Source organism: Scyliorhinus canicula, chromosome 15, assembly GCF_902713615.1.
Source record: "Scyliorhinus canicula chromosome 15, sScyCan1.1, whole genome shotgun sequence".
NCBI lineage: Eukaryota > Metazoa > Chordata > Chondrichthyes > Carcharhiniformes > Scyliorhinidae > Scyliorhinus > Scyliorhinus canicula.
The window spans coordinates 139,665,253-139,683,714 of NC_052160.1; the positions used below are offsets into that span (position 1 = coordinate 139,665,253).

General features: G+C 47.5%; 1 protein-coding gene across 1 annotated transcript; it reads left to right on the top strand.

The window, feature by feature from the left end:
* The first annotated feature begins 1,231 nt into the window (after positions 1 to 1,231).
* LOC119978027 (pepsin A-like) lies at positions 1,232 to 17,614 on the top strand. The gene is made up of 9 exons (XM_038819353.1): positions 1,232 to 1,325; positions 1,420 to 1,573; positions 3,049 to 3,166; positions 4,630 to 4,748; positions 5,413 to 5,612; positions 7,324 to 7,443; positions 10,771 to 10,915; positions 16,704 to 16,802; positions 16,904 to 17,614. Exons 1-9 carry the CDS (start codon positions 1,270 to 1,272, stop codon positions 17,048 to 17,050), a joined length of 1,158 nt encoding a protein of 385 aa, XP_038675281.1. The 5' UTR covers positions 1,232 to 1,269; the 3' UTR covers positions 17,051 to 17,614.
* Positions 17,615 to 18,462: the final 848 nt, after the last annotated feature.

The following is an 18,462-nucleotide window of genomic DNA, read 5'->3' on the forward strand; positions in this document are numbered from 1 at the left end:
ATTATCCCATTTTATACCACATTCATTTGTTCAATTCCTCAAATCCATAATGGGGTGTGCCTTTAAGCAGAAGATTCAAAGTTGAAGCAGCTGCTTGCCAGGTTTTCCCAGGTTCCCAGATTGTGTACTTTGGAAGGGAGAAGTCAGACACTTCGGCATTGAGTGGATCTGAGGAACCAGCTTTGGAAGGCAGTCCATTCGATTGGTTAAATGGCAACCGGTGGGTTGGCCAGGGACAGTATTCTACCTGATAACCGTGACTGATTGATTCCTGCTTGATGCTTTCTGACAGAACCGAAGAGAAGTATTTGGACTGTCTCTCTCTCTCACTCTCCCTCTCTCCTGTTTACTAAAGTGAAAGACTGCACTACTGTTCTGAAAGCAGTGAGTGGCTGACACACCCAAAGCTGAAATGATTCTGAGTTTGCAGAGAAAGTATAATAATAATCTTTATTGTCACAAGTAGGCTTACATTAACGCTGCAATGAAGTTACTGTGAAAATCCCCTAGTCGCCACATTCCGGCACCTGTCCGGGTACACAGAGGGAGAATTCAGAATGTCCAATTCACCTAACAGCACGTCTTTCGGGGACCTCTGGGAGGAAACCGGAGCAACCCACGCGGACACGGGGAGAACATGCAGACTCTACACAGACAGTGACCCAGTCTGGGAGTGCCGGCCATAGGAACCTCACCTCTTGGTTTTATCTGGCAAGTTTGTGGCACGGTAGCACAGTGGTTAGCACTATTGCTTCACAGCACCAGGGTCCCAGGTTCGATTCCCCGTCCTGGGTCATTGTCTGTGTGGAATTTGCACATTCTCCATGTGTCTGCATGGGTCTCACCCCCACAATGCTAAATTGCCCCTTAATTGGATAAAATTAATTGGGTACACTGAATTTATTAAAAAAAGAAAAATAAAGAGTAGCATTGCCGGCCTCGCTGGACAGAGCGCCGGGAAGCTCACAGCAGTTCCCGCTCGCTACCACGCTTAGAACTCTTTTTGGAGAACTCCACGCTGAACATATTTTGCATTAATCCAAATAATCTCAATTACTGACTACTTAAATTGAACATTGTCCTTAACTAAAGAGATTATATTTGAGATAAACGAGTCATGAGTACATTAATATTTAATTCTTTTGTTGAATGATCGTATCTGAGTCCTCGTGACAATGGAATGGTTTGGTCAGAGTGGCTATAAATGCTGCAGCTCAGACCCCAAAACTTTAGGTTCTGAAGAGTCTCTGAACCAACCCAACTGACAAGATGAAGTGGCTGATCATCACCATCGCTTGCATTCAGCTCTCTGAATGTCTGTTCAGGTAGGAAATCATCACAGGGCAAGAGAGGGGAAAAATAATTTGTCATCAAGCAATAGTAAAAGCTGATGAAGCTTATAACTTTATTTCTCTGCAGAATGCCCTTGTTTAAGGGCAAATCGACTCGGAATATTCTGCGGGAGAAAGGCTTGCTGGAAGACTTCCTGAAGAATCACCCATATGATCCCAGCTCAAAGTTTGAAGGACCCTTATCCCTGAATGCATATGAACCGATGACAAACCACATCGATGTAAGTAACCTGTCAGTTTTCCAAACCAAAAGCGAAAACTTCATCTTAACTCACCTTCATTGAACTATCTGCTCGTATTTTATGTTATTCCAGAATAACATAAGGATAATAGTTAAGGATAATAATTCAGTCACATGGAAAACCGAGCTGGTGTATCATATGTTGTAGATCTCTAACCTGTGATAACTGACACAGCAAGTGACAATGGATGGGTTTCAGCTGTTCTAGCTTGGGGTGTTGATGGACGCTGAGAGTAATATGGAACTGTGGGCAATGGTTATTCTCCAGACTGGAGAACAGTGTATGGGTTTTTACACCATGAATCTAGTTTAATGACTTGGGTGCAGCGGGGCACAATTTCAAAATCTGCAGGCGTTACACAATTTGGAAGTATTGCAAACCCCAAGGATATTGGATTGGATTTGATTTGTTTATTGTCACATGTACCGAGGTACAGTGAAAAGTATTTTTCTGCGAGCAGCTCAACAGATCATTCAGTACATGGGAAGGAAAGGGAATAAAAGAAAATACATAATAGGGCAACACAAGATATACAATGTAACTATATGAGCACCGCTTCGGATGAAGCATACAGGGTGTAGTGTTAATGAGGTCAGTCCATAAGAGGGTCATTTAGGAGTCTGGTAACAGCGGGGATGAAGCTGTGTTTGCATCTGTTCGTGCGTGTTCACAGACTTCCGTATCTCCTGCCCGATGGAAGAAGTTGGAAGAGTGAGTAAGCTGGGTGGGAGGGGTCTTTGATTATGCTGCCTGCTTTCCCCAGGCAGCGGGAGGTGTAGATGGAGTCAATGGATGGGAGACAGGTTCATGTGATGGACTGGGTGGTGTTCACGACTCTCTGAAGTTTCTTGCGGTCCTGGGCCGAGCAGTTACCATACCAGGCTGTGATGCAGCCAGATAGGCTGCTTTCTATTAGTGAGAAACATCAAGGGGACATAGTGAGGTTGGTGTCTGAGGGAACATGTAACAGATCAAAATGAATGCAAAGAGGTATCAAGGGATTAATTTTGGTCAGAAGGACAAGGAGAGGCAATACAAAATAATGAATACAATTCTACAAGGGGTCCAGGTGTATGTATCCAAAGATTGTAGGAGGTGGCAGGGCAGGTTTAGAAAGTGGTTAAAAGGACATTCAGGACCCTGGACATTATGAATAGAAGCACAGAGGAGAAGGCATGTGAATTGTGACGAAACTTTACAAAAGACTGATTCAGCATCAACTGGAGCATTGTGTCCAATTCTGAGCACCACAATTTAAAAAGATGTGAACTTATTAGTAAGCGTGCAGAAAAGATTTCCGAGAATGTTCCAGGGATGGGGAATTTCAGTTCCATGGATTGCTTGAAGAAGCTGCAGCATTACTGATAGATCTTGAGGAATCTAAGCCTAATAACACCTGATGCGCTGATACATTTCCAGTTGATGTATTTTGGTCTTATCTTTTTTTCTGACAGATGGAGTATTATGGACGCATCAGCATTGGGAACCCACCACAGAGTTTCACTGTTGTCTTTGACACTGGCTCATCCAACCTTTGGGTCCCATCCGTTTACTGCTCTCAAGCATCATGCAGTAAGTATACATTACCCTGCTCTTCAACATGCTTCCCTCTGTGACATGTCTTCGCGCTAATGGTAGGAATAGGGAGGGAGTTATATTCCCAGAATAATCACAGTTGAAAAGCACGTTCTGTAAGATTGGATGAAACTAGAATTTCGCTTTGTTATCTCTGAGCTTGGAGAGAATTGAATCAGAGCTTTGATTTCTCGGATCTTTTCGCTGCGGTTCTTTGTCTTCCTCTGGGTATGAGTAAATCTGCAGATAAATTTATCCTAAAACAAATGAGCATCAGTGTAAAATAATATCCAGTTCACACTCCTGGCTCGGATGGTTACACCAGGCAAAGATAACGGAGAGTGGAGACCTTGAGCAGATTGGAAACTTGGAAGAATTTAGAAAGATAGTTAGTGAAAATTCAGCTTCATCAGTAAACTGAACAAGTCACCACAAGTGTACAGCGAAGGTATATTCCCCTTAACCCTGTGTCATAGAGTCATAGAGCTGAATATTCCGGCCGTTCCCGCTGGCTGGTCTTCCAGTTCCTCCAATGGAGAATCCTCGCGGCGTGTTCACTGTCAGCCGAGGGTGTAATCCACACAATACGTTGTAGACATTGACGGGGCAGGAAGATCCCGCAGGAGACCAAACACACCGTGATGGGGAGCGGGTAGGTTTGGGAAATCCCACCGATAGTCATCATTGCAGAGAAGGAGCCCATTCAGCCCATCGGGCCCATTCCTCACTGCGGAGCTATTTGCTCAGCACCATTCCCTGCCTCTATCCTGTCGTCCTGCTAGTTTATTTCCTCAGGTTCACCCAATTTTCTTTCACAATCATTGACACAATCCGTCCACTATGCTGTAGGCTGTGACCTTGGTTCTTGAACGTTCAGTGAATGGGAACCACTTTTTTTAATCTACCTTTTCTGAAACTGTCTTAATTTCTAATCTACTACACTTCTGTCAAATGTTTCCTCAATTTCCTTTTCTCTAAGGGGAAAAATCTCACATTCTTCACTTTAACCTGGGCTAAAATCCCTCAGCTCTGCAACCAGTCTGGTGTGGAGTTGAATTTGATTTGGTTAAACCTATCCACTGAATTGGTCAATAAGTCCAGTATGTGATATTTCCATTTGCTGATGTATACACACACACACACTCTAACACACACACACACAGATGCACACACACAAAAGCAGACACACACACAAATACACACACACGGACACACACACACACACGCACGTGTCCAGCTCAGAGCTCCACCTCAAACATGAACACCGCTTTCTGATCGTCATCACATTCTCAGGAGCTCCCTCCAAGCAAAAGGAAACTAGTAACACTGTAGGGGGGTAAATAAAATGCGTTGAGATTCTTGTTAAAATGCAAACCATTGAAAATGTGAAGTAATAGATAATTTTTTTGTGCAAAACTAAGTTCCTCCATTAACATCATGAAATGAATGCTCCTTTGCAGCGAAGCATCGCAGGTTCGACCCCAGCAGGTCTTCAACATATCATTCAAACAACCAGGCTGTATCTATCCAGTATGGTACAGGCGCCATGGTGGGAATACTGGGATATGACACTGTCAGCGTAAGTAGACTGTAACTTTCATCAAAGAAAGTAAACCACATAACAGTGATAATTGATGTCTGAGGTTTAATCTTCCAGAACAAGATACAAAGATCTTGGAATCAAGAAGCATGAGTTTGATCAATTAGAAGTTGAGTTGCTGTGTGGATGCTATAATGATGCAGCAGAGTGTGTCTCCAAACTACAAGTTGATTATTTGAAACAAAACCCGCCTGAAATTATTTCCAATGGAACTGAAGAAATTTGATGTAAATGCTGCCTTTATTCAGCCATTCAAATCGACTCACAGCCTTGTGTCTATTTGTATTGAATGTGGGATATTTTCTCTATTAGTTGTCTACCTGAGCTCAGTGGTGTCACTCTGTGTCCGAGCTTGTGAGTTCAAACGCACTTGTGCAGATAATCCATGTTGAGAGTGCCACGGTGTGATAGGAACCCTGTCAGGGGGGTGTAAATAATCCCAGGATACTATTGAAAGTAGAAGGTGTGTCTTCTTTCCGTTTCATTTCCAAAATGTATCTGAGCCAGGATTGCTGAAGAAAACGTTTCATTGCTCATCTATCCCATTGGTGCTCACAATTGGCTATGTAGGAAACCTAATTTACTGGGGAACTTGCAATTCACAGGGCAACGTTCTGCTTAATCCCTCATGGTTTTTTTCTAGATTTCAAACATGATGATCCGTGATCAGGAATTTGGTCTGGCTACAAGTGAACCTGGTGGTTTCTACTCCTATATGACTTTTGATGGCATTCTCGGCTTGGCCTATCCATCTCTTGCATCAGGAAGGGCCACAACCGTATTTCATAACATGGTGGCGCAAAACCTGTTGGATCAGCCTCTCTTCTCTGTCTACCTAACGAGGTAAACATCTTTGCTGTATCTCATTTCCCTGCGTGAAACAGAAACGGCTCATTTTGGTTTAATTGGAAACATCACTTTGCCTTCGTTGTTCGCAAACTTGTCTTTCAGTCAGAAAGTTGTGGGTTCAATTCTAATGCGACAATTGAGCACATTGCGTAAGTCAATAGTTACGTGTGGCATTATCCCCATGGTATCGTGTGCAATGTTGGTCCCCATGTCTCAGGACAAATGTATTTTTATGGGAGGCAGTAGATCAAAGGTTCACTGGATCGGTCCCTGGGTGAGAGGTCTATCCTCTGATGAGATGCTCAGTGGATTTAGTTTATATTCTTTGGCGTTTGCAAGGATTAGAGATGATCAGAGCAGTGTTCAATTGTTCGGCATTTGCTTCGGCGTCTCAGTTCAATGTTCACAGTGTGCGATTAGTTAAGCTTAGGTGAGGTCACTTGAAGAGAGAGAAACTGGACTGCAGTTGGCTGCTGCAAACATACGAGTGGGCGTTTTTCAATTATTGCAAATGAACCTTATCTTCAACACGTAGACAATGGGGTGTCATCTCTGTGTATCTCCAAGGCATGAAATACAACATTCTTGTTGAACATTCAAGATTCTGAAGGGGTTCGACAGGATAACCCTTCCATGTGTGGACAAGTCCCGCCCACTGCCAATCAGCGCTCAAGTGAGCGTTAAATGCCAGTGCGAGTTCGAGAGTTGACGTTTGCAGGTTAGATGCTGAATCTCAGGACGGTGAGCGGCGATCACTCTCCATCCTTCAAACCCTTCACTCAGGACATTTTGAATCTGTGGCATTCCCTACCCCAGAGGAGCAGATGCTCCATCTTTCGCTGAACACTGACAGAGACACATTTTCGATTGTTCAGGGAGTCGAGGGATATGGGATGCAGGCAGGAAAATGGAATCCATGGTACTTTTTGTGGTGATATGATTTGCATAGCTGTCTGCCATTGGGGCAGAACACCAGCTTACCATTGGCCCTGGTCGGTCATGTGCCTCTCGACCGATTGGTTGAGAGCAGTCATGTGACAGCTCTCCGATTGGTCGAGAGGCTGAGTTAACCACGCCTCCTTACCGAAGTATAAATAGTCGAAACGCCCGGCGGTCGTCCATTTTATTGCAGACAACCGCAGGGCTAAGTTCTAGCTTATTAAAGCCTAACTTTTGTAAAGCAACTCGTCTCTCATGCAATTGATGGCTCATCACCTTTCCACTGAGCTCCGTCAGCGTATCTGTGGGATCCTGCTCTGTACAGATTGCCAGCTACATTTGCCAGCACGGCAACGTTAAATACAGTTCAAAAGTGTGAATTGGTTGAGAAGAACATAAGGCCGTCCTGAGGATTTGAAAGACATTAGATCAATCCTAGTGCTTTCTCTCAAAGTGATTTGGTTCTAAACCTTGAATCTGTTGTGTGGTGAAATCAACCAAATTCAGAATTCAAACCGATAAACAAAGCCAGATTATGTTCTGCATGATGCATTTAAAGGCAAAGTTGCTGAGTTTGAATTTATTATCCTGAATTTATCATTAGATTTTATGGCAATGGTTCAATCAGTGACTCGTGTTGCTGATTTAGAAAGTTGATTATTTTCCATACAATATGCAATAGGCAGTCACATCGCTAAATACAAAACCGGTAGACTAGAAAACTGTCAATTGCTGAATTTTTTAATGATTCTCTTCTGTTTCATAGAGGGTATGGTGAGTCCGGAAGTGAAATTCTATTTGGTGGAATTGATTCAAGCCACTACACAGGTCAAATTCGCTGGGTTCCTGTCACTCGTGAGGTCTACTGGCAAGTCAACATTGATCGGTAAGTGATTTCCCTCGTCTACAACTGGGATGGGATATTTTCTGCTTCTCCACTGAAGACCGAGATAATGATTTTACCAAACTACATTGAAACATATGGGCCTGGATTCTATGCTTCACAACGCTGGAATCGCAAATCTTGGTGGCCCGAGGATCGCGGGTGATCGTAAACACAGTTTGTGCCAGGCGCGATTCCGATGCCATGCTCTGGTCCCTCGTTGGCGGCGATATCAACGTTTGTGCCCCGCACTGGCAGATCCATGTAAAGTGGTGATTTGCATGGATTTCTATACCATTAGTGGCTTGGCCACTTCATGTTCTATCCTTCCACGATGCTCTGCCCCTCTTTGGCAGACGTCTCGTTGGTGTGAGTTAGTGCAGGTGTTTACAAACAGGGAGTGTGTGCCATGGATACGGAGGGGGCGCAGGAGACTAAAAATATGATGCAACATCCTTAAAGATTGTCAGGCTTGCTGGGTGGTGGGGGCGAATGACTTGGTGCCATGTCCGGGGACTCGGGGTGACCCCTTGGGTTCAGGTGGTCTGGCTCTGGCCTTTATTGCTGCAGGATGTGATTTAAATACTCCCCTTTTGTGCTACGTAAAGGCACCTGACTGCTCACACTGCTGGGTGCTGCCTCTATCCTTCGAATGTTCTGAAGGCCTCTGTTCATCTGGGTACCCACACAAGCTGCCCTTCTGGACACCCTCATCTGCTTCATCAAGGGGATTGCCATGGCCAGACAAAATCAGGGGCCCACCAGGAGGTGGCACTCCTCAGAAGTGTTGCCCCAATGCAGAGGGATCAGGGGTCAGCAAAGCTCACCCCGCTCAGAGGACACCTGTACCGTGGCCTTCGGAACCTTCCCTGGTTCTCTGCCCCTCTCCAGGCAGAGGCCTCACCAGTGAACCCCACCCCTCACGATCACCAGCTGTCCCCTCCTGGTGAGGTTTCCAATGGTTCCAACACCCGTTGGGCCAGGATTTGGTGTTAATTCGCGCCGGCCGTGCTCCCAACAGAAGTGCAAATCGCACACTATTCAATCCGGCGGCAACTCATCTGGGGCGGGGTTCCCTGATCCTGAGGCTAAGTGTTGATGCCGTTTCTCGATGGCGTCAACATGGCCACGACATCAGCAATTCGGGGCCAGCACGGCACTGGAGCGGTGCACGGGGCCAGCACGGCACTGGAGCGGTTCACGGGGCCAGCATGGCACTGGAGCGGTTCATGGGGCCAGCATGGCACTGGAGCGGTTCACGGGGCCAGCACGGCACTGGAGCGGTTCATGGGGCCAGCACGGCACTGGAGCGGTTCATGGGGCAAGCATGGCACTGGAACGGTTCATGGGGCCAGCATGGCACTGGAGCGGTTCATGGGGCCAGCATGGCACTGGAGCGGTTCATGGGGCCAGCATGGCACTGGAGCGGTTCACGGGGCCAGCACGGCACTGGAGCGGTTCACGGGGCCAGCATGGCACTGGAGCAGTGCACGGGGCCAGCATGGCACTGGAGCGGTTCATGGGGCCAGCATGACACTGGAGCGGTTCATGGGGCCAGCACGGCACTGGAGCGGTTCATGGGGCCAGCATGACACTGGAGCGGTTCATGGGGCCAGCATGGCACTGGAGCGGTGCACGGGGCCAGCACGGCACTGGAGCGGTTCACGGGGCCAGCATGGCACTGGAGCGGTGCACGGGGCCAGCATGGCACTGGAGCGGTTCATGGGGCCAGCATGGCACTGGAGCGGTTCATGGGGCCAGCATGACACTGGAGCGGTTCACGGGGCCAGCATGGCACTGGAGCGGTGCACGGGGCCAGCACGGCACTGGAGCGGTTCATGGGGCCAGCATGGCACTGGAGCGGTTCATGGGGCCAGCATGGCACTGGAGCGGTGCACGGGGCCAGCATGGCACTGGAGCGGTTCATGGGGCCAGCATGGCACTGGAGCAGTGCACGGGGCCAGCATGGCACTGGAGCGGTTCATGGGGCCAGCATGGCACTGGAGCGGTTCATGGGGCCAGCATGGCACTGGAGCGGTTCACGGGGCCAGCATGGCACTGGAGCGGTTCATGGGGCCAGCATGGCACTGGAGCGGTTCATGGGGCCAGCATGGCACTGGAGCAGTGCACGGGGCCAGCATGGCACTGGAGCGGTTCATGGGGCCAGCATGGCACTGGAGCGGTTCATGGGGCCAGCATGGCACTGGAGCGGTTCACGGGGCCAGCATGGCACTGGAGCGGTTCATGGGGCCAGCATGGCACTGGAGCGGTTCATGGGGCCAGCATGGCACTGGAGCGGTTCATGGGGCCAGCATGGCACTGGAGCGGTTCATGGGGCCAGCATGGCACTGGAGCGGTTCATGGGGCCAGCATGGCACTGGAGCGGTTCACGGGGCCAGCATGGCACTGGAGCGGTTCACGGGGCCAGCATGGCACTGGAGCGGTTCACGGGGCCAGCATGGCACTGGAGCGGTTCATGGGGCCAGCATGGCACTGGAGCGGTTCACGGGGCCAGCATGGCACTGGAGCGGTTCACGGGGCCAGCACGGCACTGGAGCGGTTCACGCCACTCCAGCTGCTGATCCTGGCGTAAACTGGGCGCTGCCGGATCCACGCATGCGCAGTGGTGCCGGTGCCAACCCATGCATGCGTGGTGGCTCCCTTCTCTGCGCTGGCCCTGACGCAACATGGCGCAGGGCTACAGGGGCCGGCGCGGTAGAAATGAGGCCACCAGCCAGAGAGGCCGGCCCGCTGATTTGTGGGGCCCGATCGCGGGCCAGACCGCATCGGTGGCCCCGCCCTGGGGTTGGATCACCCTACCGCCTCCACAGGCCGTCCCCGGACACTTCCACTCCGAAATCCCGCCGGCTGGGAGCAGGTGTGAATGGCGCCGGCGGGACTCGGGTGTTTTGTTGCGGCCGTTTGACTCATCCCGGGCTGAGAATCGCCGGGGGGGGGGGTCTTCTCGTCGTGCAGCCCCCGGCTGGCACCGCGCCAGCGCCAATGACGCTGGTTCGCCATTCTGCGGAAAATCACATCCCAGTGTCGGCAGCATGGCGCGATTCACACCAGTCGCGGAGATTCTCCGGCCCCGCTCCGGGCTGAGAGAATCCCACCCATCGTCTCCCAAACGGAGAATTCTGGCCATGAACTAAAAGCAAAGAAAGAATAAAATACTTCGACTAATTTAAAATTCTCAGTTAAATCAACATTGATGGAAAATATAATTAACGTTTCAGCTAATGAGGAAACTCAGCTTATTATTATTGTTCTTACACGTGAGGCAGTTTCAGGTCTTTGACTCACTCTTCGTTTATTTTTCCCCCTCAGAATCACCATCAATGGTCAGATTGTGGCCTGCGATGGAGGGTGTCCTGCCATTGTTGATACTGGCACTTCCTTCCTGACTGGAACCAACTCAGCCATCGACACCATTCAGGAGTATATTGGAGCAAGCGGAAGCCAAAATAGCGCGGTAAACCGTGTTTGAGCAATGGCTTTGGCATTGAGGGTCTGAGTGTGCACCGATGTGTGATTGCTAATACAGCTTTTAGCAGACCGTCTGAGTTATTACAAAGTGCAAATAGATGTAATTGTAAATATATTGCAAATTGTCACGTGTACAAATTGTCACGAGGGGCTGATTTAGCTCACAAGGCTAAATCGCTGGCTTTTAAAGCAGACCAAGCAGGCCAGCAGCACGGTTCGATTCCCGTATCAGCCTCCCCGGACAGGCGCCGGAATGTGGCGACTAGGGGCTTTTCACAGTAACTTCATTGAAGCCTACTCATGACAATAAGCAATTTTCATTTCATTTCATTTCATTTCATTTCATTTCGTATGTTGAGCCAGAGAAAATGGACGAGTTACTAATACTTTGCATCAATGTTCACCAAAGAAAAGGACTTTGTGGAAGATGATCCTTGGGTAGTGTGTGTGGATAGACTGGGTCATGTTGACATGAAAAAGGAGGAGGTATTGGATGTTTTAGAAGACATTAAGGTAGATTAGGCTCCTGCGCCGAATGGGATTTACCCCAGAATACGGAGGGAAGCGAGGGAGGAAATTGCTGGGGCCTTCACTGACATCTTTGTATCCTCATTGGCTACAGATGAAATCCCAGAGGACTGGAGAATAGCTAATGTGGTACCGCTGTTTAAGAAAGGTAGCAGAGATAATCCAGGGAACTAAAGGCCGGTGAGCCTCACATCGGTAGTAATAATAATAATATTTGCTTATTGTCACAAGTAGGCTTCAACGAAGTTACTGTGAAAAGCCCCTCATCGCCACATTCCGGTGCCTGTTCGGGGAGGCCTGTACAGGAATTAAACCCGCGCTGCTGGTCTTAGAACATAGAACATAGAACAGTACAGCACAGAATAGGCCCTTCGGCCCTCGATGTTGTGCCGAGCAATGATAACCCTACTCAAACCCACGTACCCACCCTATACCCGTAACCCAACAACCCCCCCTTAACCTTACTTTTTAGGACACTATGGGCAATTTAGCATGGCCAATCCACCTAACCCGCACATCTTTGGACTGTGGGAGGAAACCGGAGCACCCGGAGGAAACCCACGCACACACGGGAGGACGTGCAGACTCTGCACAGACAGTGACCCAGCCGGGAATCGAACCTGGGACCCTGGAGCTGTGAAGCATTCATGCTAACCACCATGCTACCGTGCTGCCCTCCAACCCTCTTGTTCTGCATTACAAGCCAGCTGTTGAGCCCACTATGCCAGTAGGTAAATTATTCGAGAGAATTCTCAGGACAGAATTTATATCCATTTGGAAACAAATGGACTCATTAGCGATCGACAGCATGGTTTTGTAAAGAGGAGGTCGTTTTTTGAGGAGGTGAGAAAGATGATTGATGAGGGGAGGGCGGTGGATGGTATTTACAGGGACTTCAGTAAAGCCTCTAACAAGGTGCCTCATGACAGACTGGTATAAAAGGTAAAGTCACACGGGATCAGAGGCGAGGTGGCAAGATGGATACAAAACTGGCTCGGTCACAAAGGCAGAGGGTAGCAGTGGAAGGGTGTTTTTCTGAATGGAATGTTGTGACTCATGGTGTTCAACAGGGGTCTGTACTGGGGCCTCTGTTGTTTGTAGGAAAACATAAACAATTTGGAGGAGATTATAGCTGGTCTGATTAGTAAGTTCACAGATGGCACCAATGTTGGCGGAGTGACGGATAGTGTTGATGATTGTCAGAGGGTACAGCAGGACAGATAGGTTGGAAAATGTGGCAGAGAAATGGTAAATGAAGTTTAATCTGGACAAATGTGAGGTAATGCATTTTGGTAGGTCTAACATAGAAGGGAAATATACAATAAATGGCAAAACGTTTAGGAATATAGGAAGCCAGAGAGATCTGGGTGTGCAGGTCCACAGATCTTTGAAAGTGGCAACACAAGTGGACAAGGTAGTCAAGAAAGCATACGGAATGCTTGCCTTCATTGGATGGTGTATCGAGTATGAAATCTGCTAAGTCATGCTACAGTTGTATTGAACATTGGTGAGGCAGCACTTGGAATAGTACGCACATTTCTGTTTGTCACACTACCAGAACAAAGAACAAAGAACAGAGAAAATTACAGCACAGGAATAGGCCCTTCGGCCCTCCCAGCCTGTGCCGATCTAGATCCTTTATCTAAACCTGTCGCCTATTTTCCAAGGATCTACTTCCCTCTGTTTCCCGCCCATTCTTATATCTGTCCAGATGCATCTTAAATGATGCTACTGTTCCCACCTCTACCACCTCCGCTGGCAAAGTGTCCCAGGCACCTACCACCCTCTGCGTAAAAAAACTTTCCATGCACATCTCCCTTAAAATTTCCCCCTCTCACCTTGAAATCGTGACCCCTTGTAATTGACACCCCCACTCTTGGAAAAAGCTTGTTGCTATCCGCCCTGTCCATACCTCTCATAATTCTGTAGACATCAATCATGTCCCCCCTCATTCTCCGTCTTTCCAACGAAAACAATCCTAATCTACTCAACCTTTCTTCATAGCTAGCACCCTCCATACCAGGCAACATCCTGGTGAACCTCCTCTGCACCCTCTCTAAAGCATCCACATTCTTCTGGTAATGTGGCGACCAGAACTGCACACAGTATTCAAAATGTGGCCTAACCAAAGTCCTATACAACTGTAACATGACCTGCCGACTCTTGTACTCAATACCCCGTCCGATGAAGGCAAGAATGCTGTATGCCTTCTTGACCACTCTATCGACCTGCGTTGTCACCTTCAGGGTACAATGGACCTGAACTTCCAGATCTCTCTGTACATCAATTTTCCCAAGGACTCTTCCATTGACCATATAGTCTGCTCTTGAGTTAGATCTTCCAAAATGCATCACCTCGCATTTGCCTGGATTGAACTCCATCTGCCATTTCTCTGCCCAACTCTCCAATCTATCTATATTTTGCTGTATTCTCTGACAGTCCTCCTCACTATCTGCAAGTCCACCAATCTTAGTATCATCTGCCAACTTATTCATCAAACCACTTATACCTTCATCCAGATCATTTATGTATATCACAAACAACAATGGTCTGAGCACAGATCCCTGTGGAACACCACTGGTTACCTTTCTCCATTTTGAGACACTCCCTTCCACCACTACTCTGTCTGCTGTCGCCCAGCCAGTTCTTTATCCATCTAGCTAGTACACCCTGAACCCCATACAACTTCACTTTTTCCATCAACCTGCCATGGGAAACTTTATCAAACGTCCATGTATATGACTTCTACAGCCCTTCCCTCATAAGTTAACTTTGTCACTTCCTCAAAGAAATCTATTAGGCTTGTAAGACATGACCTTCCCTGCACAAAACCATGCTGCCTATCACTGATAAGTCTATTTTCTTCCAAATGTGAATAGATCCTATCCCTCAGTATCTTCTCCAACAGTTTGCCTACCACTGACGTCAAGCTCACAGGTCTATAATTCCCTGGATTATCCCTGCTACCCTTCTTAAACAAAGGGACAAACATTAGCAATTCTCCATTCCTCCGGGACCTCCCCCGTGCTCAAGGATGCTGCAAAGATATCTGTTAAGGCCCCAGCTATTTCGTCCCTCGCTTCCCTCAGTAACCTGGGATAGATCCCATCTGGTCCTGGGGACTTGTCCACCTTAATGCCTTTTAGAATACCTAAAACCTCCCCCTTCCTTATGCCGACATGACTGAGAGTATTTAAATATCCATCCCTAGCCTCAACATCCGTCATGTCCCTCTCCTTGGTAAATACCGATGCAAAATACTCATTAAGAATCTCACTCATTTCCTCTGACTCCACGCATAAATTCCCTCTTTTGTCTTTGAGTGGGCCAATCCTTTCTCTAGTTACCCTCTTGCTCCTTATATACGAATAAAAGGCTTTGGGATTTTCCTTAACCCTGTTAGCCAAAGATATTTCATGACCCCTTTTAGCCTTCTTTGTTGCGCGTTTGAGATTTGTCCTACTTTCCCGATATTCCTCCAAAGCTTCATCAGTGTTGAGTCGCTTCGATCTTATATATGCTTCCTTTTTCATCTTAGCTAGTCTCACAATTCCACCCGTCATCCATGGTTCCCTAATCTTGCCATTTCTATCTCTCATTTTCACAGGAACATGTCTGTCCTGCACTCTAATCAACCTTTCCTTAAAAGACTCCCACATTTCAAATGTGGATTTACCCTTAAACAGCTGCTCCCAATCCACATTCCCTAGCTCCTGCCGAATTTTGTTATACTTGGCCTCTCCCCAATTTAGCACTCTTCCTTTAGGACCACTCTCATCTTTGTCCATGGGTATTCTAAAACTTACGGAATTGTGATCGCTATTCCCAAAGTAATCACCGACTGAAACTTCAACCACCTGGCCGGGATCGTTCCCCAATACCAGGTCCAGTATGGCCCCTTCCCGAGTTGGACTATTTACATACTGCTCTCAAAAACTCTCCTGGATGCTCCTTACAAATTCTGCTCCATCTACGCCTCCAACACTACATGAGTCCCATTCAATGTTGGGGAAGTTAAAATCTCCCATCACAACCACCCTATTGCTCCTACATTGTTCTATAATCTGTCTACATATTTGTACCTCTACTTCACGCTCGCTTTTGGGAGGCCTATAGTAAAGTCCCGACAATGTTACTGCACCCTTCCTATTTCTTAGCTCTATCCATATTGCCTCAGTGCTCGAATCCTCCATCGTGCCCTCCTTAATCACAGCTGTGATATCATCTCTGGCCAGTAATGCGACTCCTCCTCCCCTTTTACCTCCCTCTCTATCCCTCCTGAAGCATCTATACCCTGGGATATTCAGTTGCCAGTCTTGCCCATCCCTCAACCAAGTCTCAGTAATACCAATAACATCATATTCCCAGGTACTAATCCAAGCCCTGAAATTCATCTGCCTTACCTGCTACACTTCTTGCATTAAAACAAATGCACCTCAGACCACCTGTCCCTTTGCGATCATCATCGCATGTGGAGGCTTTGGTAAAGGTGCAGAGCAGGTTTACCAGGGTGTTACCTGGTCTGGAGGGTGTTAGCTATGCGGAGAGGCTGAACAGACTCGGACTGTGGTTGAGGGGCTACCTGATAGAGGTCTAAAAGATTAAGAGGGACATGGATAGAATAGATGGATAGGCACTCTTTCCGAGGATGGAGGGATCGGTCACTAGGGGGCAGAGGTTAAGGTCCATGGGGCAAATTTCGGAGCATGCGCAAGGTAGTTTTTTTTTATACAGAGGGTGATGAGTGCCTGTGTTGCGCTGCTAGGGCACGTTGTGGAAGCAGATACATTAATGCCATTCACAAGGCATCTTCACATATACATGGATAGGATGGGTATGGAGGGATATGGCACAAGGAAGTGCTGGGGATTTTGGCCAAGGGTGGTTTCATGGCTGGTACAGGCTTGGAGGGCCGAAGGGCCTGCGCCTGTGCTGCATTGTTCTTTGTTCTCTTTGTTCTTTGTAAGTTGCTCCAACAAAATGCCCCCAGCATCTTGCTGGATGGGGGTGGGTAGGAAAGGAGGGAGGAAGGGTATGACTGAGAGCACAGACTGGTGTTCAATTCAATTCAATAAATCACTGCAGCTTGGACACCCAGCCCCAGAAATATCCGGGAATGAATCACCACTTGTAACAAAATTAGGGTGCAGAGTCTTTACATTCTGGAACCTTCTCATTTACTAAATGATTTATTGTCAATCCATATACTGACACAATGACTAAGTACTTTTTCTATTTTCCTACAGGCCTCAATAGACTGTAGCAAACTGGGCAGCATGCCCGATGTGGTCTTCACAATCAATGGAATGGACTTCCCTCTTTCCCCACAAGTCTATACATTGCAGGTATGATATTGGACAGCAATAGGCTGCGAGAATACACTCAAAATGTCATCAGCTGCAATGGAATATTTGTTAAATTTACTTTGTTCTCCTTTTCCCTCCAGGAATCTTTTTACGGCCGAAACATCTGCTACAGTGGATTTGCTGGAGGCGCTGCAGGCCTCTGGATCCTGGGAGACGTGTTCATTGGAGGATATTACACCATTTTCGACCATGGGAACAATCGCTTGGGCTTTGCTCAGGCTGTCTAAGGTCTTTATTCCTGTTCTCGTTAAAAGCACACCCCGATTTGCATCTGGAGCCGTCACATAGTTCCCCAGTGCAGCTGGACAGTATAATTGAGCAAGTCACCATCTCCAGAATGGCTATAAACAAAGGCGTACCATTGGCTACTTGGCTGTGGTTTGTGCACAGCATCACATTGCACCGAGTGAACGCTGAAAAGCAATGAAAATAGAAGTAAGAACTCAAGAAATGCCTTGTCAGGGTGGGCTTCTAAAGGAACAGGTTAAGAACACTGGCTCTGGATTGGAAATGAGAATGTTAATTTGGTCTAATTCTACCCCCTCTCATTGTGAAACCCTTTTACTCAGCTCTTTCCTGATTCTGACTTTCAGCTGTGATATATTCTTGGTGCAATGATTCACTCCAGAGACACACACATTGCTGCTGAAGGTGGATGAACTCTGCAGTGAAACCCGATTTGATGTAAATGTGATCCTAACATCACACAGCAGCCTTTTCTGTCCTTTGGAATCTCGGCATTTATAATAGCTGTTAAAATTGCTCAACAAAATATAATTATGAAATTCGCACTCCCAGTTTTCCTGTTTCATGTTCTTTATCCTGTGACATCTGTGTGTGGGTAGAGGTTGAATTAATTTCGCATTTGAATTGTCCTGTGAGATGATCCACTCATTTCACCTGGATTCCTGGCGCAGGAGGCAGCAGTGCTAATCACTGTGCCAGAATGTCACTGGCTCAATGGGGCTCAATAATAGTCTCTGGAGCGGCCAACCCTCTGAGAGAAACTAATTCTTCCTCATCTCTCTTACATGGGGGATTCCATATTTTGAAACTGCACCTCGTGGTTCAGGATTGCTCCAGGAGGCAATATTCTCCCACCATCTACCCTGTCCGCCCTATCAGAATCTCATACATTAGAATAAGATAACCTCTCATTCTTCTAAACTTCATCAAGTATCGGCCCAACCTCCTCCACCTTTCCACCCATGCATCTAAGGAGTCAACCGAGTGAATCGTCTCCAATGCGAATATAACCTGACTCAAATACCAACATTGTACACAATACTTTAGATCTGGTGTCACCTGTAAATATGTTCAGTAATATCATCTCCGGGGTGATGCCAACACCAACATATCTTTTGCCTGCTCCCCCCTTTTCAGTATTCCAAAGGACCGTTACTTCTGCGAACCCCCCGGTCCACTCCTCAATCACCCCCAGCACTCTCTCTCCTTCCTTTGGCTCCGCTCATGCAAGTGCATGAGACACTATACCCGCCCTTTTGCCTCTTCCCTTGTCACTGTCCAAGATCCCCAACATTCCTTCCAGACGAAACAGTGAATAACTTGTATGTCTTTCAATTTAGCATACAGTATTCACTGCTCACAACGTGGTCTCCATTGGAGAGATCAAACACAT

Excerpts from the sequence above, each read along its gene's own strand:
- LOC119978027 (XM_038819353.1), top strand. The coding sequence starts at position 1,270 with ATGAAGTGGCTGATCATCACCATCGCTTGCATTCAGCTCTCTGAATGT. Across the intron at positions 1,326-1,419 it reads CTCTCTGAATGTCTGTTCAG|AATGCCCTTGTTTAAGGGCA; the intron begins GTAGGAAATCAT and ends ATTTCTCTGCAG. Across the intron at positions 7,444-10,770 it reads TGGCAAGTCAACATTGATCG|AATCACCATCAATGGTCAGA; the intron begins GTAAGTGATTTC and ends TTTCCCCCTCAG.